The sequence below is a fragment of the Trachurus japonicus genome, chromosome 17 (genome assembly GCF_045865225.1).
Source record: "Trachurus japonicus isolate A0001 chromosome 17, Traja_1.0".
NCBI classification, from domain to species: domain Eukaryota; kingdom Metazoa; phylum Chordata; class Actinopteri; order Carangiformes; family Carangidae; genus Trachurus; species Trachurus japonicus.
The window spans coordinates 2,168,488-2,196,244 of record NC_140923.1 but is presented as its reverse complement, the minus strand read 5'-3'; the positions used below and the strand labels follow the sequence as shown (position 1 = coordinate 2,196,244).

At 44.7% G+C, this 27,757-nt stretch overlaps 1 protein-coding gene across 1 annotated transcript in view; it reads right to left on the bottom strand.

Moving 5' to 3' along the window:
• Window positions 1-22,295, bottom strand: part of amph (amphiphysin) — a 29,700-nt gene extending 7,405 nt beyond the window's left edge. Inside the window, exons 1-19 of the mRNA XM_085804884.1 lie at window positions 22,180-22,295; window positions 17,463-17,543; window positions 17,251-17,305; window positions 15,845-15,939; window positions 15,637-15,732; window positions 15,446-15,553; window positions 14,587-14,672; window positions 13,906-13,981; window positions 12,640-12,722; window positions 12,407-12,545; window positions 7,847-7,966; window positions 6,271-6,354; window positions 6,060-6,086; window positions 5,950-5,973; window positions 4,834-5,434; window positions 4,152-4,761; window positions 3,629-3,884; window positions 3,343-3,372; window positions 52-93 (exon numbers count right to left, since the gene is read on the bottom strand). Of these exons, the coding sequence (XP_085661010.1) occupies window positions 52-93; window positions 3,343-3,372; window positions 3,629-3,884; window positions 4,152-4,761; window positions 4,834-5,434; window positions 5,950-5,973; window positions 6,060-6,086; window positions 6,271-6,354; window positions 7,847-7,966; window positions 12,407-12,545; window positions 12,640-12,722; window positions 13,906-13,981; window positions 14,587-14,672; window positions 15,446-15,553; window positions 15,637-15,732; window positions 15,845-15,939; window positions 17,251-17,305; window positions 17,463-17,543; window positions 22,180-22,248 (2,682 nt within the window). The 5' untranslated portion in view covers window positions 22,249-22,295. The remainder of the gene's footprint in view (window positions 1-51; window positions 94-3,342; window positions 3,373-3,628; window positions 3,885-4,151; window positions 4,762-4,833; window positions 5,435-5,949; window positions 5,974-6,059; window positions 6,087-6,270; window positions 6,355-7,846; window positions 7,967-12,406; window positions 12,546-12,639; window positions 12,723-13,905; window positions 13,982-14,586; window positions 14,673-15,445; window positions 15,554-15,636; window positions 15,733-15,844; window positions 15,940-17,250; window positions 17,306-17,462; window positions 17,544-22,179) is intronic.
• Window positions 22,296-27,757: the final 5,462 nt, after the last annotated feature.

The following is a 27,757-nucleotide window of genomic DNA, read 5'->3' as shown; positions in this document are numbered from 1 at the left end:
CAAACACATTACCTCCAGTAAATGTTGATCATTAGAAACATTAAAACTCACCATTTTATCAAAATCAGCAAAAAATGATGAGGCAGTAGAATCCTTGAGAAAAACAGAGAAGAAGAGTCAGAGGATGAAGAGGAGAGCTGAGAGACAGAAGACATGAAGACACAGAACATGACGAGATAATAACAGAACATTACCAGACAGAGTTGTTTTAGAGGGAAATTCATGCAAAACCGCTGATGAACGTTGCCTTCAGGGACAGTTTTTCATCATCAGTCTCTGTATTTCCCTCTAAAACAACTCTGTGTGGTAACGTTGTGTTATTATCTCATAGCGTGGTGAATGCACAGGTCACAACTTGTCCACCAGAGCGTTTTGGAGTTGTTGGATTGCGTATTTGATGAGTTTGATGAGAGAAATCCCATGAGCCTCCGTAGCGTAGCTCTGAGCAGCTCGCGGCTCTGCTCTGCCGTTCTAAAAATAGCTTGCACCGACAATTAAAGGTAACGAACCTACTGTGACTGTAGGGATTATGGCAATGGGCCAATTTGACAAAATGTTGAACTATCCCTTTAAATTTACTTTACAGAGGGAAATTCTGGGCGACTCTAATCACGCCAGTGTGATAGGGAAAAAGAGGAAAACCTAAAAATGTTGGTGCATGTGCCGAAGTGGTCTGGATTGGTCTTAATGGTTTTGATATTCAACCTGCAATTTAACACATGTAGGCCTGGGTTTTGTTATTATTTCTGTTGGAAGATATTTTTGTGCCAAACTTGTTCTTCACAGGTGAGAAACTGTGTTCAAAGTTTAAAGAAAGCCATTAAAATAGTCTTTGAATTTAAATAAAAAGTTTCTTTACACTTTGATGATTTTACATAAATAAATATTTGTTATAAACTTCAGTTTTAAGGAGATATTCCAGCATAAAATTAACCCATGGTGCAACACACCGTAACACCGAGTTAGACCCCCCCCTCGAGAGGTGAAGTCTGCTAACCGCTAGCTTCTCTAGTTGTAGCAACTTTAGCAATGACCGCACCATAACAAACAGCGCCGTCTATTAATCCACTATCAACCGCTCAAAAAGCCACTTATAGCCACAAATAATGCTCAGAACAGCACCAAACGGCATCAACAGTACAAACAGGGTCCCATCCCATAATACGAGGCATCAAACATCGGTTATCTTAGCCTGGTTTCTGTTGAAAAGAGACGAAAACAACTCACCCACTCTCCTCCAGTTATACGCTATGCAGCAACTTTCCGCGTCGAACATAGAGTCCAGACACTGACAACACACACCGAGGCCGACTGGCAGCACAAACATCTGGTTTCAGCACAAACATCTGGTTTCAGGACAAACATCTGGTTTCAGCACAAACATCTGGTTTCAGCACAAACATCTGGTTTCAGCGGCCACCGACAGGCAGTGACCACACTGACCACTTGATTTCCCCAGGTCCAGCACATAGACTCCACCGGCAGCGCTCCCTCTTTCACTTTTCTCCTCCATTACCTTCAGCTCGTCTTCGGTGAACTCGGTCTCAGACTGATAGGGGCGCCCATCAAAATGAAACCAGTCATCATTGTTCTCCAACTGCATAAACTCAGCTCAATTGTATACGTGATTTTCTCCCACAAATATATAAAGTTAAAAATGCCCAATTCCGTCCATGTCCCTGTGAACATTCAATAATAACTTTTATAAACTGATAGGCAAGATACATAGGAACTTTGACTGCATTGCATGGAGTAACTGTGCGTTCACACCAAAAGCTTCCAAAGCGTCAAAAACGCCGGAAGTCAATTCATTTTCAATGAGAACCCGGCGACACTGAGCGTCCAAAGCGTCAACAGGCGTCGCCGCGCTTCCAGAGCGTCCAAAGCTTCCAAAGCGTCCAAAGCGTCACCAGATGAAAAGTTGAGCCAGGTTTAACATTAGGGTAATGAGCTATGACGTGGTCAAGCGGCAACCGGCGGCAGCCTGTCAGAATAGAGATGTCCGTCGGCTGCCTTTTTTTTTTTCTTTTTTTGTATTTCGGCTCCCCAATGACCAGCGCAATCGAACTTTGACGCCAGTCACGTGACGAGCGGCCAAAGCGGCTGAAAATAGCGTTTTTGACGCTTTGGAAGCTTTTGGTGTGAACGCACAGTAATACACACACATTTTCATCCTTGGTCTGCGGGACTCTACTTCACTCAGTAATCGCCTCCATGCCAGCAGAGCGGACTACCTGTAACCATGGCAGTAACAAGCAGACATCACAGAAGGGACAACACGGCTGAGTGAGTTTATGCAGTTTGAGAACAACAATGACAACTGGTTAAATTTCGATGGGCGTCACTATCAGTTTGAGACCAAGTTTACTGAAAACAAGCTGAAGGAAACGGAGGAGAAAAGTGCCAGCCGGTGGAGTCTATGTGCTGGACCTGGGGGAATCAAGTGGTCAGTGTGGTCACTGCCTGCCAGTGGCCACTGAAATCAGATGTTTGTGCTGTCGGTGGCCACTGAAACCAGATGTTTGTGCTGAAACCAGATGTTTGTGCTGAAACCAGATGTTTGTGCTGAAACCAGATGTTTGTGCTGCCAGTCGGACTCGGACGTGTGTTGTCAGTGCCTGGACTCTATGCTGGACACGTAAAGTTGCTGCATAGCTTATAACTGGAGCAGAGTGGGTGAGTTGTTTTCGTCTCTTTTCAATAGAAACCAGGCTAAGATAACCGCTGCTTTATGCCTCGTATTATGGGATGGGACCCTGTTTGTACTGTTGATGACGTTTGGTGCTGTTCTGAGCATTATTTGTGGCTGTAAGTGGCTTTTTGATTGCGGTTTGCTCGTGGATAAATAGACTGCACTGTTTGTTATGGTGCGGTCTTTGCTAAAGTTGCTACAACTAGAGAAGCTAGCGGTTAGCAGACTTCATCTCTCGAGGGGGGGGTCTAACTCTGTAAATTAAAGGGACAACGAGGAGTTTCTATTTGGTTATAAAAAAAGTCTCAGGTTAATGTGGATGAATCTACATTACCACTTTCGATAAATATATCGTTTTGTCTCTATCGTTATTTTGTTATTTTAATTATTGGTGGAAGTAGAATCTCCGTTTATGGTGGGAACTACGACGGTATGTGAACTTCTTCCAACCTCTGACTTTAATTCTTGATGAATGAAAACATGAGTCTGTCTTGCGCCGGTCAAAGAAATGTACGGTGCGCACGGAGGCTCATAAATGTAGTGTGAAAACGCTTCGCTTTTCCAAAACTCCTCGTTGTCCCTTTAATAGTGATTAATTACAGAAAATTTTGCGATTAATTAGTTAATTTTATATACACACACATACATACCTGGGAGAAGCCGTTGAATGCATTTGTCACCTGAATAAACGGAGAGACACAGGTTAGTAGAGTCAGCAACATTCAACATGAGCAAACAAGAAGGACAAAGGACCGGAGTGAAGGAGGGTTGGGCGGGGTGGGGGGGAGTTCAGGCTGGGATCCAGGCGTTGGTGGTTGGGGGGGTGGAGTTAGGGTACTTCACTGAGTCTGTGGGAGGAGGAGCACAGGAGAGGTTCTGCTTCTAGTTCTACTCTGAGCTAATCTAGACTGGAGGAGGGAGGACCTCTTCCCGTACCTCTTCCTGTTCTTTCTCTAGCTCTTGGTACAAGTTTCCAAATCTCCGGTTTGCCGCCTCGTCTTCGGACATGTCTGAACTTTCTGGCTCTTTGTGAATTCTGGGAACGTTTACGTCCGCTGTGGTCCCACCGCGTTGTTGTTGAGCTGCACCGGTGCTGTTGCTAACTTCCTGCCGGGTCGTGGTGCCGGTTGCTGCTGGGAAACTGTTGGCAACAAAAGGGTCTGCATCCACCTCACCCGCCCCCCCAGACACACTAACCCCACCTCCGAGACCTTCAGGCGCTTCTGTACCCGGGGTGTCAGCAAATCCACCCCCAAACGCACCCCCTCCCTGTGTTTCAGCAAAGGGATCAGAATCAAACGCACCCCCTCCTTGTGTTTCAGCAAAGGGATCGGTATCAAACGCACCCCCTCCTTGTGTTTCAGCAAAGGGGTCGGTATCAAACGCACCCCCTCCTTGTGAACTAACTGAATCAACCGCACCCCCTCCCTGTGTTTCAACTGAAGGAACCGAATCGAACGCACCCCCTCCTTGTGTTTCAGCAAATGGATCAGAATCAAACGCACCCCCTCCTTGTGTTTCAGCAAAGGGATCGGAATCAAACGCACCCCCTCCCTGTGTTTCAGCTGAAGGAACCGAATCAAACGCACCCCCTCCTTGTGTTTCAGCAAAGGGATCAGAATCAAACGCACCCCCTCCTTGTGTTTCAGCAAAGGGATCAGAATCAAACGCACCCCCTCCTTGTGTTTCAGCAAAGGGATCGGAATCAAACGCACCCCCTCCCTGTGTTTCAGCAAAGGGATCGGAATCAAACGCACCCCCTCCCTGTGTTTCAGCAAAGGGATCGGAATCAAACGCACCCCCTCCTTGTGTTTCAGCTGAAGGAACCGAATCAAACGCACCCCCTCCTTGTGTTTCAGCAAATGGATCAGAATCAAACGTGCCCCCTCCTTGTGTTTCACCTGAAGGAACCGAATCAAACGCACCCCCTCCTTGTGTTTCAGCAAAGGGATCAGAATCAAACGCACCCCCTCCCTGTGTTTCAGCAAAGGGATCAGAATCAAACGCACCCCCTCCTTGTGTTTCAGCAAATGGATCAGAATCAAACGCACCCCCTCCTTGTGAACTAACTGAATCAAACGCCCCCCCTCCCTGTGTTTCAGCTGAACTATCTGAATCAAACGCCCCCCCTCCCTCTCCACCACCATCTGCACCGCCTCCCCCCTCTGAGCTGCTCTCTGGGCGATCGTCATACGACAGGTCATCGTCTGCGCTGGCCCAGCCCCCCCCGGCCCCCCCGTCCCCACCCCACTCCTCCGCCGTCTCGTACTCGGACCCAGAACCGTCCGGGGACCTCGACCACTTGTCTCTTCTGTCCTCTGTGTTGCCTTGAATCCGTTCACCTCGTTCATTGGTGAATATGAGTCCTGGGGTGGACGTCCGGCGGTCTGCCTGTCCCCCCCCTCCTTCGGCCCCCCCTGACCCTGCCTCACGGTGGGCTGTAGTGGGGGGAAGGGTGGAGTTAGTTAGTTGACAATCCCACTGGCTAACCTCTGCTTCAGCGGCCACCGGGGCTGCCTCCCCGTCCTGAGGAGGAGGTGCAGCCGTATCATCTCCGTCTGTCTGGGGCCAGCCCTGAGCCCCCCCCTGCTCCCCGTCCTCAGCAGCCCCCTCCAGCACCACTGCCGGGGGGGCCGCGGCGGGGCCCCCGGGGGCCTCCTCTCCCGCAGGGCCGTCTCCGTTCGCTGGCACTGAACCAAAGTCTGCCGACCAGTCAGCAGCGAAGCCGGCATCTGCAGCCTGCTGGGGAAACAGCAAGGGAGTGAAGAGTTTAACCCCCCCTCATCTCCCATTCCTTACTGCACCATATATGTTTGTGTTTGTATTGTAGTGTAGAAACAGCAGCTAAACAAGGTCATATGAAGTGTATGGTTAAAGCAGAAGTAAGGTGAATGTTTGTGTTAGTATAAGTCTTGTATCTTCCGACAGCGAAGAGTGTTTGGTCTGAAACACGGGTCTGTCAGTCCCTCTGCTCTGCTCTGAGCCCAGGAGAAAACTTTCCTTGTATCCTACAACCTTTATCCAATGAGGAGAGAGAACGGCATAAAGGGGCAGTCCTCTCTGTGTGTGCAGCCAAGGGATGCGCCTGAATGTGGTGACGTAGGGACGAGGACCAATAGATCCATGACGAGGGCGGGACTGCTAACTCTGCTGACAAGAAGTTAGCCAAAACGACCGGATCGCTTACTTCTGCTTTAACTGACAGTAGTGTGTGTGTGTGGGAGGGAGGAGGGGTTGGGGGGGGGGGGGGTACTTACAGGCTGAGCTGCTTCTGTGCTTCCCTTTTAAGATCAAAAGACAAGAAAATGAAATATGTTTTATTCTCAACAATAAAGGAACTGATTCTCAGAACAGAGACTTGACTCACCGACCACATGTCCCAGGGAATCGCCGTCTGAAAGAGGCACAGCAGCTCGTTACTGATCAATACTGATCAATACACACACTGATCAACCTCGTTACTGATCAATACTGATCAATACTGATCAATACACACACTGATCAACCTCGTTACTGATCAATAACTCAGTGATCAGGTCAGTGTGAGGTAGTTGCTATGGGAACACCAGCCAACTAACCTGTGGTATTGGAGAGACACTTTCATCTGGTTGGAACGCGTCAAAGTCCATGTCAAGAAGAGACTCTCCAGGTCGTTCATTGGGCTGTGGACGGGGGGTGGGGGGGGGGGGGTGGTTACCAAGGGTTACAGCTTAACACATGACTCAACACACATTCTTTACATGCTCCAATTAGGTGACATAATCCGGAAGCACTCAATCAATTTCCCCTGTTCTGCGGATGATACGCAACTCTACTTGTCCATGGAGCCAGATGACAGAAGCCGCCTCATCAATCTGCAAGACTGTCTGAAAGACATTAGATCCTGGATGTCCTCTAACTTCTTGCTACTGAATTCAGATAAAACTGAGGTCATTGTGTTTGGACCTAAACATCTCAGGGACAAGTTCTCTAATCAGATCGCTACTCTAGATGGCATCACCCTGACCCCGAGTACAACTGCGAGGAACCTTGGAGTCATTTTTGACCAGGACCTTTCCTTTAGCTCCCACATAAAGCACGTGACTAGGACCGCCTTCTTCCATTTGCGCAGTATCACTAAGATTAGGAATATCCTCTCCCAGAGTGATGCTGAGAAACTGGTGCATGCATTTATCACTTCTAGGCTAGACTACTGCAACTCTCTCCTGTCAGGATGTCCGAAAAACTCTCTAAAGAGTCTCCAGCTGGTCCAGAATGCCGCAGCGAGGGTTTTGACAGGAGTTAGGAAGAGAGAGCACATCTCTCCCACCTTAGCTTCTCTCCACTGGCTTCCTGTAGGATTTAGAATAGACTTCAAAATCCTTCTGCTGATTTATAAGGCTCTTAATGATAAAGCTCCAACCTATCTGAAAGAACTCGTTATTCCTTACTGTCCTACCAGAGCACTCCGCTCCCAGAACGCAGGTCTGTTAGTGACTCCCAGTATCTCTAAAGACAGACTGGGAGGTAGAGCCTTCAGTTACCGGGCTCCTTTACTGTGGAACCAGCTCTCTCCATGGGTCAAAGAGGCAGACACTCTAACTACATTTAAGTCTAGACTTAAGACCTTCCTTTATGACAGGGCTTTTAGTTAGGGCTGGTTCAGGTAGCTCTGAACCGTTTTATAGCTACGCTGCTATAGGCTTAGACTGCTGGGGGACACATCTGGTTACATGGAGCCCTCTCCTCCACCGGAGCTCCATCTCTCTACACCAACCCTGCCTCCCTTGCCTACCAGAAGCTTCCTCCCTCAGCTGTTGTTAACATTTCCATGTTTCTCAAATTCTCTGTTGTAAACTGTTTTCTTGTCTGTAACAACATCTCTGTCCCGTCTGTCCGTCCTGGGTGAGGGATCCCTCCTCTGTTGCTCACCCTGAGGTTTCTCAGATTTTTCTCTGTTAAAAGGGTTTTCCATGGAGTTTTTCCTCAGTGGATGTGAGGGTCTAAGGACAGATGATGTTGTTACGATGCCATGTAAAGCTCTTTGAGACAAACTGTTTGTAAAATCGGGCTATACAAACAAAATTGCCCTGCCCTGCCCTGCCCTGCCTTGCCTTGCCTTGCCTTGCCTTGCCTGGACACACACATGGACACAGTGTGGACACACACACACACCTGTGATGGTGAAGGCGCCGGTAGAAACTCTCCTCCAAACAGGTCGATGATCTGCTCCTCCGCCACCTCCTTGGTGGGCGTGGCCTTTGGGGGCGGGGGCACCGGCGGCCCCTTTTTAAACTGGCGGAGGAGAAGAAACGATGAGCGTCTGAACGAGCAGCACAGGGTTAACCAACATGATGCTCTGTGACAGCATCACAGGTTTAACCAACATGCTGCTCTGTGATTGGATGTTTCTGGAGTTCACCTCCCTCCAGGGTTCGGGTGGGGTTTGAGGGGGGGCGGGGGTCACTGAAAACTAAAACATTAAACGATTGCAACTAGAGAAGGGACACCCACACACACACAGTAAGCGTTGACTACGTAGCAAATCACAGTCAGCCAATCAGAACAGACACACATTCACAGCTACAGGACGTTTTATCTTCTGGTGGATCAATAATCTTTATTGACCAGGTTCCATTCATTTGATTATTGCTGCCAAACATTCACAGTTCACAGATCAGCTGATCGTTGTAGTTTCCAAGGAAACAAGCAAGTTGATCACTACAAGAGATAAATCTACAAATCTGTTGAAACCAGTGTTCCAGGCAGTTTCTGTCCTCAACTAAACTAAACTAAACTGTAAACTGTCTTGTATGTAACAACATCTATTGCACATCTGTCCGTCCTGGGTGAGGGATCCCTCCTCTGTTGCTCACCCTGAGGTTTCTCCGATTTTTCCCTGTTAAAAGGGTTTTCCATGGAGTTTTTAAGGACAGAGGATGTTGTTGTGATGCCATGTAAAGCCCTTTGAGATGAACTGGTTGTAATTCTGCGTTCGATTACACTCGGAACTCGGAAAGATCCGGGTCAGAAATGCGTTTCATTGCAACCTCGGAAAACATGGCCGGCCATAGTAAGCTGATGTCTTTCGAGCATCAAAAAGTAGGCTACTGCTGGGGAAGAACATTAGCTTCTTGGGGGAGAGAGAGAGAGAGAAACGCCACTTCTGCAACACACAGTCTTGAACGCACCAGCGAGGGGAATCCTGCATGCGTCACAGCGAGCCGTGCAGATTCAACTCTTGCTGCAGTACGCGTGGAACTCGGCTATATTCCCTTTTCCATAACTTCTCCCTTGCCTAAATGTCTAGGTTGGAAAATAAATAGCCTGCTTACCGCAGTGAAGTAGAGGAGCTAGTGAGGTGGTGTGAGAACAACAACCTCATACTTAACATCTCAAAAACTAAGGAGCTGGTTGTTGATTTTAGAAAGAAGGCCACCCCCCTCCTCCCTCTCTCCATCAACGGAGAAGAGGTGGAGAGGGTCACCTCCTTTAAGTTCCTCGGGACCACCATCCATCAATCCCTTTAATGGGAGCTCTACACCAGTCTCATAATTAACAAGTGCCACCAGCGACTCTACTTCCTGCGGCAGCTCAAGAAATTAAGGTTAGTCGACCAGCTATGACCCACTTCTATAGGTCTACCATTAAAAGCATACTCACCTTCTCCATGCTGGTCTGGTACGGTCACACAACCGCACAGGATAAAACCCGGCTAGAGAGGGTAGGTAGTGCGCCGAGCTTCCAAGATCAACAGTTGCAGTAGACTTCCCTCACTTATCACTTTACTCAACTAGACTCATCAGAAAGGCCAATGAAATTATAGCAGACCACTCTCACCCAGCACACTGCCTCTTTAATCTCCTCCCATCAGGCAGGAGATACAGAAGTATTAAATGTAGAACATCTCGTTTTAGAGACAGCACCTATCTCCAAGCCATCATACATTTGAATTTGCACTGATCACTCTGCACTTTCTCCTCGCACTGGCACTTATGCTGAATATGACGCTGCTGGGTATTGTCCTCCCCGTACATTGCATCGTACGGCATTGTGTGTATTATTTATTGTGGTGTAGCTATGTGGTGGGAGTACTGTATTGTTTTTCTGTGAGAGCAAAAACCAAGACACATTCCTATCAACTTGATTTTACTTGTTGACATGGCAATAAACTCTTTGAATCTTGAATCTTGAATCTTGAATCTTGAAATAAATACCTCTCGCGGTGTGCAACGCCATATTGCTGTGACGTAATTCCGACCGGCTCAGGCTGCTTGGATCTTACCCGAGCTCCTGAGTCGGAGTTCCGACTTCAAGGGCCGTTCTATTGCATTTTTCCGATTCGGAGGTCGGATCTTTCCGAGTTCCGAGTGCAATCGAACGCAGCATAAAAACGGGCTATACAAATAAAATTGCCTTGCCTTGCCTTGCCCTGTCCACTGGTGAAAGCTGGTCTCCTGTCTGTGGGTGAAACTACAGAGACCACTTGGGCCCACCGTTACGTGGACGGAGACGTGAACACGTGATGAGACAATAATCATAGACCAGAGCGGCATTTTTATGCAAATGAGAATGACTGATGCATCCTGGGTAATTTAGGGGCAGCGCCCGGCATCCCTCCATTGAAAAGTTCAGCCTAACTGTCTTGACAAACTAAGTAACAAAAAGTTGTCTATTAACAGGCTGTTTACAGACAACACTGAGCCAAAACCTCCCGGTGATTCCACCAAATACGTGTAGATGTCTGGGTCAGACATTTCTGGCCACTGTGTGGAGTCATTGATCACTGTGGGAGGCTAAAGGAGCATACCGCTAGATTCATTCATTGTAGTTTTTCAAGATAGCGTGAACAGTGGGTTTCAAAGAGGGTGTCAAAATAATTATGAGACATAGTGCTACAAAAGAAACACAAAATAAAACATTCAAATTGATTGTCAGTTAGTCTACGCTCCATCAAAACACAAAAAGCCACTGAGTGCAATTTAAAAATGCCGGGTGCTGCCCCTAAATTACCCAGGATGCATCAGTCATTCTCATTTGCATAAAAATGCCGCTCTGGTCTATTAACAGGGACATGTTGCCTCGCTGAGGGGGGAGTAGGGGGGCATTGGCCACATATTGATGAGGGGATACTTATCAATATGGTATCAATACAGCTACAACCCACTCTATGTTAGCTGGGTATTGTGCAGTGTTGCATCATGGGAGCACAGAGCCCATGATGCAGCTGTGAAGCTTCTGGATGAGTTTGTTCCAGAGGACACACACACACACACATTCATTCATTCATTCATTCTCACACACACACACACACACACTTTCGTTCATACACATATTTGTCCAAATGCGTCGACAAACATGCGTCCAAACGTTCTCTGGCTCTATTCTACCTTCAGGTATCTACAGCACAACACTGGTGTTGGGTATCGGATCAACTGACACAGTCACAGACACAGGACACGATACTGATGTTGCATGTTCACTCACCAAGTAACAGACAAAAGTGCAGCAAAAGAAACAGTCACAGAGAGTTGAGACGCCCAGTTCTTCATATAGAGACAGACAGACTGCTACTTCTACTGTCACATCGTCTATCACTGTTCTACAAACACATATTCTATGTTGTCCTACTCTATCCACCTTTTTCCGAACGTCAAAAACGTAAGCCGGTTTTGCTCTTCCGGTGGAATTTTATGTTTTACGTTTCCATGGTTTCGGTAGTCACGGTAAATGCATGGATGTTTTTGTTTTTTCAATGAAAATCTATAAAACGCATGGATCATCACACCAGCTTCTAACAATGGATATCACACAAACTGACATTCGCTCCAGCGTTACAGTAATAGATCCATGCGCAGTGGTGGACAGTAACAGAGTAAATTTACTTGAGTATTAGATTTCTCTGGTACTTATTACTCTTACTTGAATACATTTCCAAGACAAATATGTGTACTTTTACTGGAGTTAATTAGTAGGAAGGCTGAAAAGTACTGGTTACTTTCAGGTCTTTTTCTAAAATCCTATTGGACACAAGCTGTGTTTGTCTGTGAAGGAAACCCTAACCCCTAAAAGCAGCACATCAGTGCAGCTGAGCAGCAAAGAGTTCATTCTCACTAACAAGAGTTAAAAGCTCCTTACATTCATTTACAAACTATTAGAGTCATTCATTGATGTGAAAAATAAGACATTTACTCTTTAAAAGCATTAGAAGCAAGTACTTTTTTACTCTTACTCAAGGAACATGTCGACTGAGCTACTTTTACTTGTAACGGAGTAAATTTTGACCATCTCTGTCCATGCATTTACCGTAACTATGACAACGACTGAAAACCGTGGAAACATAAACGTACAATTCCACCGGAAATGCAAAAACCTTCCGGCTTCGACGGCTTTGACCGTAGATGACGTTCGGAAACTTCTACCTGTGACGAGTCTGGACTTGTTAGAACAGTCAGTCAGTCAGTCAGTCAGTCAGTCAGCATTTATTTGTGTAGCACATTGGTGCTGCTCATAGGGTAAACAAGGTCAAGGTTTCTTTATTAATACCAGCTGGTAAATGTGTTGTGCAGACAGGCACTCAGCAGTCCCAGTATAAGAAACAGCCACACACAGACATCATGACACACAGATCACAAATAGAAAAAGACAATATAATCAAAATACATGGTCAAAGTCATAGAAATAGAAATAGAAATAGAAATAGAAAAGTGCTTCTACATAGAAAAGTGCACCGACCTGTGTGGGGGATTTGGGCCTGGGGGGTCCGGGTGAGACGGGCCGGAGCATGTGGTTGGAGCTGGTGTCGGGACTCTCCGGTGGACTGTCGTCCTCTGGTGGAGACGGAGTTCTGGCCAGTCTCAGCGGTCCGGAGTCACTGAGGAGGGAACAGACGGTAGAAGTCCTCTGATTGGCTGCCCGGTGTCAGGTGGGGTGGGTTGGGCGGGTGGGGGGTAAATATTTGTACTCACCTCGGAGCTCCTTGGATGGTGAACATCTTGTCAGAGTGCTGCTCAGCCAGTTTAGTCATCACTTCATACAACTGTCTGCACACCTGGACGGAGTTCAGCACTAGTTACTTCTCTGTTTCTGGGAATCATCATGTGTTTAATTTGTGCAATTTCGTAATCTAAATTTTTTAGCTGTTTTTATTTATTCATGATACCTATTCACTGTATTATTCACTGCACCCGCACCCGTGGGGGATGGGGGTGTTTCGACACCCCCACTCTTATAGCAAAATAATTTCAACCCCTCCAAAGGCAAACCCGTGTGCCCACCCCTCGCTGTGCACCAGCATACAAAAATGGAGCGCACCTCAGCCTCAGCCCCTACGCTGCATGAATTGAACGGGCATTCACCCAATCACAGACCGTTGTCCGCGACCCGGCGAAATTTGAAGTTACAGAGACGGACTTTGGTCCCCCACCCCCCCCCCCGCACCACACCACATATCAGAACTTAATGGGGCGGACAATAACCTATGTGTTTGGAAGCTTACTCTTTTGGCGATCTACGGTGGGCTCAGGGCAATAAATATCTTTTCGAGAGCTTTCAATCCAGCCGTGAAGTGCAGAGTTTTTTTCAGGAACGTCGTAGCATAGGTAAATCCACCGTGATAACTCCGTGATAGTGATTAAATATTGCATTTTGTGATTAAAAGCCAAATAATCATCCATGACCAAAATAAAGAAAAAATAAATATTACACACAACCTTGAAAAAGGAACTGCTTCAAAGAGTGGCAAAAGTGGCTGGATTGAGGAAAGCGAGCCGAGAAAATAAAATTAATTCATATTTTGTTGTCTGTTGGAATTTTTTTCTCCTGACAGCCAAGGCCTGGGACAACCATATACCTATTTAAAGTTGGAAAAGCCTCTTCTTGTTGATCTGTGTGTTTTTTAAAATAATTTTTTTGAAATTCAATTTCCGTTCTTTGGAACACCCCCACATTTAAAACCACTGCTCCACCCCTGATTCACTGTATTTGTATTATTGCACTTATTGTATTCAGTATCTTTTATCCTTCTTTAGCCTGACCAGGGACAAAGACTGCACACTAGCTGAAGCTAAATGTCTTGTATGCATCGCATTTTTCATTCATTGTATGTATTGTCCCTGTTAAATAAACATTAAAATAAAATTAATTAATTAAATAAATCCAGAGAAGCCACCCTAACCCTACCCAACCCCCCCCCCCCAACCCCCCCAAACGCTCCCCAACCCCACACCACTCACCAGGGAGATCTCGCGGTGGAACTTTGCCTCCAGACTGGTCACACACTTGTAGGTGCTGATGTAGAATCCGACGCGGCTGCAGAGACAAATACTTTAAAACTAAATCACTAAATCACTAATCAATCATTATTTGTGCTGTTTCTCAATGCTTGTAATTATATGTCCTTTTCCTGTTTGTTTGCTTGTTTGTTAGCTTTTGTTTTCTTGCCTAATGCCATTTCATGTCCTGCCTTGTAATGTCTGATATTGTTTGTGCTAATGTCTTAGCTCTGTGTGCTACTTGCATGTGTTTCTAGCTGTACTTTCTTCTCTTGCTTTCTCTCGCTCTTCTTCTCCCTGTCTGCATGTTATGTCTGCAGCCATGAGCTTTTGTCATGCTGTATGTCAGACTTCTTACCTGTTTTACTTGTTATTATGAGCTTTTACTAGGTAGATTGTTATGTAAGTTGTGTTTTGAAAGTACTTCATTGTTGCCCCCTTTTTTTGGCTTTTAGGTTTAGGCCTTTAACATCTGGCCAGGGACAACGGAGGAAAACTAGCCTTGTTGGCTAACTCTGGCCCACTTACAGTTTTTCTTTTAACTCTGTTGATTAGTGGTGCACTGTCCCTATGAAATAAACTAATAATAATAATAATAATAACTTGACTGGAGACAACAGAGCTGTGGTGTAACCATCTCACCCGTCCCAGAGCGATGGAAGTTCGTCCTGCAGACCCACGTTCAGTTCGTCAAACACTCTCTGAGCCTTTTTCAGCTCATCTTCTGCCTGCGGACACAAACACTGTGAGCTGAGCAGGTGTCTAGTGCAGGGCCGTTGTATAGGGGAGAAAGGTGATGATAACTCTAGGGGCCCAGCGCCCAGTGGGGCCCATAAAAAACCCCAGTAGTCTAATCTTTGTATGACTGATTTATTCTGCGTAAGACCCTGACTAATACTCATAGTACACTGTAAAAACTCTACATCTTTCCAAGAATATTTGTCTTATTTCTTGTCCAAATGTCTAATTTCTAGTCAAAACTAATCTCTTTCCACTTAAAATAAGACTCATCACCTAAAAATTAACTTGTTTTTAGATCATTTTCACTTAAATGCACAATAAATAGAAAAATCTGCCAGTGAAAGTAAGTTTTTTGTGCTTGTAATAAGGAAGAAAAACTTGCTCCACTATCAGATTTTTTCTACTTATTCCAAATGAAAATCTGCTTGAAAGAAGTAAAAAGTGTCTAAAAACAAGCTACTTTTAATATGATGAGTCTTATTTTAAGTAGAATGAGATTTGTTTTGACTAGAAATGACATTTTGACTAGAAATAAGACAAATATTCTTGCTAAGATACTTGAGTTTTTGCAGTGTAATGCTGCATTAGCATCAAAACAAAGAAGGCTAAATAAAAAACCATAATACATACGTAGCCTAAGAAAAAAAGGAAAAGTTATGGGGAGGGGCCCACTTTAGTACTCCTTAAGGGGGCCCAGATCTCCTAGCAACGGCCCTGGTCTCATGCTGCGTCCCTCATGTCCTCGGGCCCGTGGACTCACCTTCATCATCTTGCGGTCGTTCTTCATCCCAGACGCCTGCAGAGTTTCCACATGGTGACGAGCGCTGTCGAAGTCGATGAGTTTGCGGCTTCTCTTGGCGACACGGGTCTGAAAAGTCACAGTTTCACTTTTCCGGCTGCGTCAACGTGTCACATTCGTTGTTTGGTCAAAGTAGACAAAGAGTCTGTTACCTTCAGGTCTGGGAACTGTATCAGGTACTCATCCAGATTCAGCAGCGTCGAGTCCACCAGTTTGTTATGGAAGTCTTCCCACAATGCATCACAGTCCTGCAGAAAACAACAACTCATGTCATCACAGCAAGAGATGGAGGACAGACTGAGTGTGTCGGCCTCAGACAGCGGGGGTCGTGGACCCGGACGTGTTCAGGTGTCGTCTGACCTTTCCAATGATCATGACGTCGTCTTTTCCGTGCCAGTCGGGTTCGTAGACTTCGTGCAGAGACTGGGTCAGGTTGATGGAGGCCTGCTGCATCCCTGCAGGACCAGAGACCAAGGGTTAGGGTCATTAAAGGGATAGTTCAACATTTTGGCAAGCTGCACATTCACCACGCTATGAGATAATAATGGAACGTTACGAAACTGAGCCGTTTTAGAGGTAAATACAGAGACTGCTTGCTGAAAAACTGTCCCTGAACGCAACGCGCATCAGTGGTTTTACATGAATTTCCCTCTAAAACAACTCTGTCTGGTAACATTGTGTTATTATCTCATAGCGTGGTGATCCACGACAGTGTTTTGGAGTTGTTGGATTGTGTATTTGATGAGTTTGATGAGGGAAACCAAGAAATTCCCTTAGCCTCCGTAGCGTAGCTCTGAGCAGCTGCTCTGCTCCACCGTTCTAAAAACAGCTTGCACCGACAATTAAAGGTAACAAACCTACTGCTATGACTATAGGGATTATGGCAATGGGCCAATTTGACAAAATGTTGAACTATCCCTTTAACCTTCCTCTGTCGTTCGGGTCACCAGTGACCCGTTTTCAAGTTTTAAATGCATAGAAGTACCACATAAATTTGTTTATAGAATCAAGACTTTTTGACTTTGTCAGGAAACTCGATTTAAACAAAATAAAACAAAATAAAAAGAAAGCTGACAAGAGGATGGTTCAACTGAAGCCAAGGGTCATACTGACAAGAAAGGCCAAGGGGCCCACACCCAAAAATATTAAAACCAATATTTTCATGGATAAGGAACCTAACAATGTAACCAAGAGAAGAAAAACAAATTGGATGAAAAAAAAATGTATTTAGTGTATTTTACAGCTGATTTAAAATACGGGTCAAAACCGAAACCCGAAACACCAAAAATGGCAGTAGAAAGCTAACACAAGACGAATATCTTTGACCAAACAACATGTCTATATAGTTTTTCTATTTAAACATTGTACATAACAGTACATTGTTATATATATTTCTATTCTTGTACATAGTAAATCCTTTATTTGATTCCTTATCTCTTATTCTTCCTTATTTCTTCACTCATCCTGTACTCTTTGCTTCTGTTACAAGAGAATTGTGAGATCAATAAAGAGTCTTATGTCTTATGTGCTAAGTAAATGATCATCATCATCAGGAGTCACATGATTGGTCCAAATTATTATTGGTACATAAAGACAATTCCCAAATACACAGTCATGGAGAGCCAGGAGGATTCTCCAAGATGTTGGGACCCAACAACCTGATAAGAAGTGATGGATTCTGACATTTGGATGAAGTTCACAGATGAATAAAAACGTAGTTTCATGTCTAAATGATGTGTGATGTTTCATGTGAGAGAGCACATCACCTTTAATAGCTGCCATGTAGGCCTTCATCTCCCGCTGCAGCCGCGAGCCTTCAGACTGACACAGAGAGAGCACTGGTTAAACCACACACACACACACACACACACACACACACACACACACACACACACACACACACACACACACACACACACACACACACACACACACACACACACACACACACACACACACACACAGGTGCTTCTCTCACCTCCTGTCTCCTGAAGTTGATCACCACTTGTTCAAACTGTTCATCTTTGGTCTCGTCTGCTTTTCCCAGCTTCTGCAGCACCTGAGAGAAACACGAGACAGGTAGGGATGTCACCATTACTTGTTTTCACAGTTAATCGCGGTATTACAGTTTTTCTCAGTTGCTTAAACACTAAACCCTGTTGTCTGAACCAAATTCTCAGTTGCCTGAACCCACTGATTGAATCAGTTACTCTTTTGGCAAAACCATCAGCACTTTTCACCTGTTTAGACTTTAACATCTTACCAACACATTTTCATTGTGATGCAGCTGTGTTGCTTAATGCTGAGCACAGGTGGTAAAAGTCAAACACAATTAAAGCACAAGTTTCACCAGTTGAACACAACAACTCAAAATTGATAACACTTATGTCCAATGATGTGAGGGCACATATACTGTAGCCAGTTCAGGATGAAGTCCTGTGGCCTGACCCAGTACAGAGAAATGATGCTGTGGCTGAGTTGTGCACTTCTCATTTCTATATTTTTGTACTTTATTTTTACGTAGGCTTACTGTATACAAGTACTAAATGCACAAGATTTCTGTTTGTTTTTGTACTGTACAAGTGCTACGTGTAAATGCACAAGATTTCTGGTTTTTGTACTCCTTTTTTTTTTTTTTTTTACAGTACTATGTACAAGTGCTAAATGCACAGGTTTTTTGTTTTGCAAGAGGAGAAGATGGGAGAAGAGAGGATGAGGGAGGGAGGGATGAACTGGGAAGAAAAAAGAAGAAGGAAGGAAAAGGGGATGAAATGGATGTGGGGAGGGAGGGAGGAGGGTGAAAGAAAGGGAAGGAGAGAAGTGCTACAGTGTAAATGCACAGGTTTTTTGTTTTGCAACATGCATTTAGCTACAGTGAACGATAAACATTTATTTCTACAGCTTCATGTGCTGAGCGTTGTGTTTTCTATTTTTCTATGTAGTGTTTAGTGGCTGCTCAGTAGTGTTTTTAATTTTGATTGACTCGGGGCACGATTTGACAACAGAGTTCAGTTTTGAGAACAGATTGAACTGTTTTGAGGTGAAAGTTTGGTTTTGCAAGAAGAGTCTGAGGTTTTGTGAATGTAGCTTGAAAATTGGGGTTTGTGTTCACAGTTTAGAGAAAATGAGAGAAGCTTTCGAGAAATGTGTCTTAGCAATCGAGAAAAACTGTAAAACGCCACAATTATTTAATCGTAAAGATTCCTAAATACCGTCACTTTCACAAAAATTTGATGTTGGAACCTTATTGGCAGATGTGGCGCAACGTAACATTGAATTGGTAGGAATTTAAATGTTAGTGTGTCATTTTTAATTAAAAAAAAAGCAAAACAAAAGAAAAAGCAATTAAAATAAACGCAAACATTTGATATAAATGACAATGTATGACCTGAATATTTCAAACACTTCCACTGGGGATTAAGAATTGGTCATATATTAATAGACTCTTGAAATATTTTGTGTAAACAGTGAGTAATGTAGTTACATTTTGACTATATTTGATTTTACACATTCATTCCATCTTGGGGGGGGTGGAAGTACGCGTTTTATTTTACCTCGTACTGCCGTTGGTGACATGCATAGACCAGAGCGGCATCTCTATGCAAATGAGAATGACTGATGCATCCAGGGTAATTTAGGGGCAGCGCCCGGCATTTTTAAATTGCACTCACTGGCTTTTTGTGTTTTGATGGAGCGTAGACTAACTAACAATCAATTTGAATGTTTTATTTTGTGTTTCTTTTGTAGCACTATGTCTCATAATTATTTTGACACACTCTTTGAAACCCACCGTTCACGCTATCTTGAAAAATGACAATGAATGAATGTAGCGGTATGCTCCTTTAGCCTCCCACAATGATCAATGACTCCACACAGTGGCCAGAAATGTCTGACCCAGACATCTACACGTATTTGGTGGAATCACCGGGGGGTTTTGGCTCAGTGTTGTCTGTAAATAGCCTGTTAATACACAACTTTTTGTTACTTAGTTTGTCAAGAAGCCAGTTAGGCTGAACTTTTCAATGGAGGGATGCCGGGCGCTGCCCCTAAATTACCCAGGATGCATCAGTCATTCTCATTTGCATAAAGATGCCGCTCTGGTCTATGACGTTATCTGCGTTTTTACCATAGATATATAGATATATACAGGGAACTCCCTCCCAAGATGGCGGCTGCGACGACGTGCCTGACAAGCCCGAATGCAGCATCTACGTGAATACTATATCTATGGTGAAAGGTAAGATGACATCATCACTTATGTTTACAAACGTATTAGTATCATATAATAAAACAAATGTACCTTTTGTAAAATTGAACTTGAAAATGTAACCCATCTGTTTTATGGTTGTTCATATAGTAGTAGCCTATATTTTGGAAAGAACTTGAGAATTATATAATGTTTAATATATATAAATATAATATATACTGTATAGGCTATATATATATAAAGGTTGTTTGGTTTCAGCGCTGTATAGGTGGGGTTAGGCCTGTTTAATATATAATATACGTATATATAAAGGTAATCTGGTTTCAGCGATGTATGGTGCTCTGCTGATGTGAAGCTGCTTTCCTCGCTGCATTGGACGGTAGCCTATACTGTACACCAGGTTGCTCCTTGGAGTGTGTGGTGTCCTGTCTTTGGGCTGTAGCAGTTTCTACCTGAGTGTGTTGCTGGGTTTGAAACATTCAGGGATTTCATGTTTGTTAAAAATCCTCCTGAGTTTCTCTGAGACCCCAGACACGTATGGGATGATGGACTATGTTTTTACATCTGTCGTTCATTTCCAGGACCGGTTTCAGCTCCACAGACAGGTCTCACTGTTAGAACTGGACCGGTTTCAGCACCATGGACAGGTCTCACTGTTAGAACTGGACCGGTTTCAGCACCATGGACAGGTCTCACTGTTAGAACTGGACCGGTTTCAGCACCATGGACAGGTCTCACTGTTAGAACTGGACCGGTTTCAGCACCATGGACAGGTCTCACTGTGAGAACTGGACCGGTTTCAGGACCATGGACAGGTCTCACTGTTAGAACTGGACCGGTTTCAGCACCACGGACAGGTCTCACTGTGAGAACTGGACCTGTTACTGTTAGAACTGGACCTGTTACTGTTAGAACTGGACCTGTTACTGTTAGAACTGGACCGGTTTCAGCACCATGGACAGGTCTCACTGTTAGAACTGGACCGGTTTCAGCACCATGGACAGGTCTCACTGTTAGAACTGGACCTGTTACTGTTAGAACTGGACCTGTTACTGTTAGAACTGGACCTGTTACTGTGAGAACTGGACCTGTTACTGTTAGAACTGGACCTGTTACTGTTAGAACTGGACCTGTTACTGTTAGAACTGGACCTGTTACTGTTAGAACTGGACCGGTTTCAGCACCACGGACAGGTCTCACTGTTAGAACTGGACCGGTTTCAGCACCACGGACAGGTCTCACTGTTAGAACTGGACCGGTTTCAGGACCATGGACAGGTCTCACTGTTAGAACTGGACCGGTTTCAGCACCATGGACAGGTCTCACTGTTAGAACTGGACCGGTTTCAGCACCACGGACAGGTCTCACTGTTAGAACTGGACCTGTTACTGTTAGAACTGGACCGGTTTCAGCACCATGGACAGGTCTCACTGTGAGAACTGGACCTGTTACTGTTAGAACTGGACCTGTTACTGTTAGAACTGGACCTGTTACTGTTAGAACTGGACCGGTTTCAGCACCATGGACAGGTCTCACTGTGAGAACTGGACCTGTTACTGTTAGAACTGGACCTGTTACTGTTAGAACTGGACCTGTTACTGTTAGAACTGGACCTGTTACTGTTAGAACTGGACCTGTTACTATGAGAACTGGACCTGTTACTGTTAGAACTGGACCTGTTACTGTTAGAACTGGACCTGTTACTGTTAGAACTGGACCGGTTACTGTTAGAACTGGACCGGTTACTGTTAGAACTGGACCTGTTACTGTTAGAACTGGACCGGTTACTGTTAAAACTGGACCGGTTACTGTTAGAACTGGACCTGTTACTGTTAGAACTGGACCGGTTACTGTTAGAACTGGACCGGTTACTGTTAGAACTGGACCTGTTACTGTTAGAACTGGACCGGTTTCAGCACCAGGGACAGGTCTCACTGTTAGAACTGGGACCGGTTTGTTTATAGCTGATTTTACATAGCAGTGACATAGCACACACACACAAACACACACACACCTTCACACACACACACACACACACACACACATGCACACACACACACCAGCACCACCAGCTGACCTTGGAAACATGGAAACACTTCACCGTCATTCACCTAGACTAGGGCATCATCATATCATAGCTATAAGACGCGTGTGTGACGTATCCTAGCGCGCGTGTGACGTCATCGCCAGCTGCTGTTCCCACCAGTATTATTACCTAGCTACTACACTGACTGTAATAATCAGCCATTCATTAATCTAAACCACGGTGTCCTCCGAACTGATCATCATCTATTATTGATCCGCCGTGACGTCACCGTCTCGGTATCTGATGATCGGAAAACAGAAACAGAGAGACGCTGCTGCTGCACAGGCACAGGCCGTCCTCTCCACCCTTCATCCTCCTCCTCCTCCTCCTCCTCCTCTTCCTCCTCAGCCTAGACCTTCATCCTCACCCTCCTCCTCCTCCTCCTCCTCCTCCTCCTCTTACCTTCTCCTGCGCCCTGTTCAGCCGCTTCTGGACGTTTTTAGCGAAGATTCCCGTTTTGATTTCCGCCATGATGGACTGACTGACTGCGGAGAGACGGAGGATTAACACTGAGAGGGAGAGAGAGAGAGAGCTGACAGGGGGGAGGGGTGTGTGTGTGGTGTGTGTGTGTGTGTGTGTGTGTGTGTGTGTAAAGGAGGGGGGGCCTTAAAGGGACAGTCAGCTGCTTTGATCGCTCCAATCCCGTTCCCTTTTGGTTTTTACAATTCAACGCGTCGTTGTTTCATGTTGACGAGTAAAAAAAAAGGTAGATAGATAGATAGATAGGTGTGTTGACGTCACAAGTTACTCTACCCGGCCGTCGGTAAGAGGGCGCCGATGACGTCACGTCTTGTCAGCTCTCTGGGGTATTTTTAGTGTCTCAGCAGCAGCAGCAGCAGCAGGTAGTAATCTGTGTCTCAGCAGATTATAACACACAGACACTTCATGTTTGTGTTTTCACTGAACAACAGGAAGTGATTAATGATCAGACTCACACACACACACACACACACACACACCGCCCCCTCCCTCCCACCGACCCACATGGATTTACACGTTATCAAGGTGTTAATAATAATCTACAAGTTCACATCAATCAAGTTTATGTTCCATGTTTAATGGTTTAATTACATTTATTAACATTGATTAAATCCTTGTCTGAAGCCGCTGCATCTTCACTTCATCTCTGTGTTAATAACTTGATCTATTGATGAATCAGATAAATCTAAACATGGATCAACTTGGATCCCAAATGTGTGTTTGCCAGTTTTAATCATATCATATAATCATATCCATCTGTTCACCAGCAGCTGTAACACTTTACAATAAGGGTCCTTAATTAACGTTAGTTAGTTAGTATGTTATTAAGCATTAATTGACTGTTTACAGATATATTAACAATCATTATTATGTATTAGCCTAATTAGCATTAGGAAACACGTTAATTAATGTAGCCTATTAGTAAGCAGTTAATTAATGTTTACTACTCTAGGGGCCGGGTTTACTAAAGGTTTGCGTGTATTAAAACGTGTGCAAACGTGATTACACGCGCAAACACATGTGGAAACTGATCTACTAACCGGACGCACCGAGGATTGCGTCCCTCACACGGGCAGAATAGCACGTGCGATCCATTTAGCGTGTTTCATTTGCCTTGATGAATATGTAAATATGGGCGTTTCAGCCAGAACGTGCTAAATACTGGGAGGAGTAGATGCAAATAGATTTATTTAGCGCGTGCAATGTGATTTACCAAACCAGGAAGAGATTGCGGTGGCTGTTTTTGCGTCTTTATTCACCACATCTGAAAACCATGTACTAACTGATACAACTTTGTCAAAACGTATGCGTTTATTGATTTGATACCTGTCAGAGCCCCGTGATCTTACATCTCTGCATTTCCTCACGTCTGGGTCATTCTCTAACAGTTTTTCAGCCGTGTTAAAAGTCTTTTACGCGCCGTTACGCACGGGGCACGTCTGTCCTGCAGTGCGCTCCTCTCCTCTCCTCTCCTCTCTCCTCCTCTCCTCTCCAGTACCTGGCTGCTCAGCTCTGTCTACCGCTGCCTTCACCCGTCTTTGATCCCTCTGGTCAGTGGTCAGAGCGTTTAGATCCGTGTGTCCCACCTGAGCTCTCTATTAATCCTCTGGATCATGGGCGGCACACACACACACACACACATATTAGGTGTGTGATTGTATGCATTGTATGCATCGGATCAAATGTCATTCTGTCCCTTCGTCCGTCCAGCTCTCTGTCCACTCTCTCCATGGCGGAAACGATTACCACGCGCAAAACCCTCATTTACATATTGTGGTTTGCAGGTGTTTTCATTTAGCGGGTTACTCTTAGTAGATCACCTGTTTTGCGTGCACTAACCAAACACGCAATATTTTAGCGGGCGCAAACAATGTAGCGCCCGCTATCTGGGATCTTAGTAAATCCGGCCCAAAGTTAGTTGATAAATTATTAAGTAATAATAAAAGTTGAATAATGTTATTAGTTATCATTATATACAACTCTGGAAAATAATAAGAGACCACTCCCAAAATGATCAGTTTCTCTGGTTTTGCTATTTATAGGTATGTGTTTGAGTAAAATTAAATGTAAAAAATTGTTTTATTCTATCAACCTTTAAATAAAAATATTGTCATTTAGAGCTTTTATTGGCTGAAAATGACTAAACTAGTCAAAATAACAGAAATATCAAGTCTTTTCAGACCTTGAATAATAATAATAATGCAAAGAAAACATGTTCATATTTTATTCCTAAACAACACAGCAAGAATATTTTATAAACCAGTTTTTGTGGGATAATGTCGATGTTAGGATTATAAAAACCAGCAGTGTTTTTTATAATCTTCCTATAAAAGCAGATGTGGTTCAGGTGATGACCTCATCAGAGTCTCATTAAGGAGAATGAGTTGTGTTTGTGTTGGTGTTTAAAAAAGAAAAGAAAAGAATGACTGTCATACATGTAGAGATGCTAAGAAACATGTGTGAAAGTGCTCTCTTATTTTTTCCAGAGCTGTATACATTACTCAGCATCAATTAACACATTAGTTTATATATTAATGCTTAATAATGTAGCTACTAACTAACCTTAATTAAGGCCGGGGACCCTTATTGTAAAGTGTTACCAAATGACCTGATGGCAGGTGGGGGGTCGGAGGAGAACATCTCTATGGAACAACTCAGAAACACCAAAGCACATCTCCAAAAGACGAGATTAGTGAAACAACAAGAGGTGTTGTTGTGTTGTTTCACTAATCTAGAGGGAAAGTTTGTAAAGAGTCTGGTAACAAACAAACAACTCTCGTCTCGGAACCATCGGGTCTGATGGTTTAGATGGAGAAATGATTCGGGTGTTTTCCTTGAATCGACACATCTTTGTTGTCTGGTTGAGTTCCTCAGGGTTTGACGGTTGTAGAGAGAAACAAGTTTTGTGGAGGACAGACTGGAGATGCTCTCTAGCAAGTTTGGTGTCAATTAAGCAAAAATGTTGATTAATTGGGCCTATGAACATGATCTGTGACACCACAGTTCAGAAGCCAGTCCTGGTCCAAGATTTAATGTTGAGAAGTGTGATGTGTGAACCTGAAGTGGACAATACAAATGCCTACGACTGAACATAGTGAAGTAGATTAGGATGCATCTTGTGTCCAGCAGGTAAACTGAAGTGAACAATGTTTGTTCAAACAATAACACTGATGAAATGGATTCCAGATAAATGACCATGTGGTTATTAGCTTTGCAGTGAATCGTGCAATAGAAATACTTTTTACTTTTAAAGGGACAACGAGGAGTTTCTATTTGGTTATAAAAAAAAGTCTGATATTAATGTGGATGAATCTCCGTTACCACTTGTTAATGGTCCATTTTAGATAAATCTATGGTTTTGTCTCTATGGTTATTTTGTTATTATTAGTGGTGGTGGAAATGCTGGGCGAGCCGACCAGCGTTTCTTTACTTTCGGTTTCGTGGCGAGTCATGAGAATAACGCCGCCGAATCTCCGTTTATGGTGGGAACTACGACGGTATGTGATCGTCTTCCAACCTCTGACTTTAATTCTTGATGAATGAAAACATGAGTCTGTCTTGCGCCGGTCAAAGAATTTCACGGTGCGGAGGCTCATAAATGTAGTGAGGAAACACTTCGCTTTTCCAAAACTCCTCGTTGTCCCTTTAATAATACTTTAGAGTACATTCCAGAGCCTGTACTTTTTACTTTTACTTGAGTAGATATTTGGATCAGTACTTTCACTTTTACCAAGGTTGTTTTTTTACACAGGTACTTTTACTTCTCCTCAAGTAAAGAAACTGGGTAGATTTTTGCCATTTCTGCCAATCAAAGGCTCGCCTGTAACAGCCAATCCTCACCACCAGGGGGCATGCTGATGTCACGGTGTGTGTGTGTGTGTGTGTGTGTGTGTGTGTGTGTGTGTGTGTGTGTGTGTGTGTGTGTGTGTGTGTGTGTGTGTCCATCTGCTCTGTTTGTAACAACAAAACTCTCTTTTCGGTCTAAAAATTAATTTCACACCGACGGAGTTTCTCCTCCACGTGAGGTGATGATGACGCTGCACTGAGTCACCGTCAGTGTGTGTGTGTGTGTGTATGTGTGTGTGTGTGTGTGCGCATGTGTGTGTGTGTGGTATGATGAATGAATCAGGGACTCTCTCTTCCTCCTCTTCCTCCTTCTCCTTCCTCCCGTTCTGTCGTGACGTTCGTTCGTTCAGGAGGAAACACCACAAACAGTCCTGAGATATTCTGAGACTTTTACTCACTCTGTGTGTGTGTGTGTGTGTGTGTGTGTGTGTGTGTGTGTGTGTGTGTGTGTGTGTGTGTGTGTGTGTGTGTGTGTGTGTGTGTGTGTGTGTGTGTGTGTGTGAGAGAGAGAGAGAGAGTGACTCACAGGGAAATACCTCTGTGGATGGAGGGAGGGATTAAACGGGCAGAGAGGTATAATTACAGTAACCGAGCAGAGAGGAGAGTAGTGACCCTGCACTGTCGGACCATCAGGACCAGGACCACAGGACCATCAGGACCAGAACCACAGGACCAGAACCACAACTACTGGACCAGAACTACTGGACCACAACTACAGGACCAGCACTACAGGACCAGAACTACAGAACTACTGAACCAGAACCACAGGACCAAAACTACAGGACCAGAACTGTCTGTATTGTCTTGCTGCTGCTCTGTGACATTTTAAATTTCCCCTCGGGGATTAAATAAAGTATTTCTAACCAGGACTACAGGACCAGAACTACTGGACCAGAACTACTGGACCAGAACTAGAACTACAGGACCAGAACTACTGGACCACAACTACTGGACTACAGGACCAGAACTACAGGACCACAACTACAGGACCAGAACTGTCTGTATTGTCTTGCTGCTGCTCTGTGACATTTTAAATTTCCCCAGAACTACTGGACCAGAACTACAGGACCAGAACCACAATTACAGGACCAGAACTACAGAACTACAGGACCAGAACCACAACTACAGGACCAGAACCACAACTACAGGACCAGAACTACAGGACCAGAACTACAGGACCAGAACCACAATTACAGGACCAGAACTACAGAACTACAGGACCAGAACCACAACTACAGGACCAGAACTACAGGACCAGAACCACAACTACAGGACCAGAACTACAGGACCAGAACTGTCTGTATTGTCTTGCTGCTGCTCTGTGACATTAAATAAAGTATTTCTAACCAGAACTACAGGACCAGAACTACAGAACTACAGGACCAGAACTACTGGACCAGAACTACAGGACCAGAACTACTGAACCAGAACTACTGGACCAGAACTACAGGACCAGAACTACTGGACCAGAACTACTGGACCAGAACCAGAGGACCAGGGCACCGAGCACCTGCAGCCCCCAGAGAGAATCCATCCAGTCCAGATCCCAGACTGAACTGAGGGAGAAGAACCGGTCCCAGCCTGGTCTCTGAGCTCCGGTTCTTCTCCTCTCCACCGGTCCGAGTCCGAGTCCAAGTCTGAGTCCATCACCATC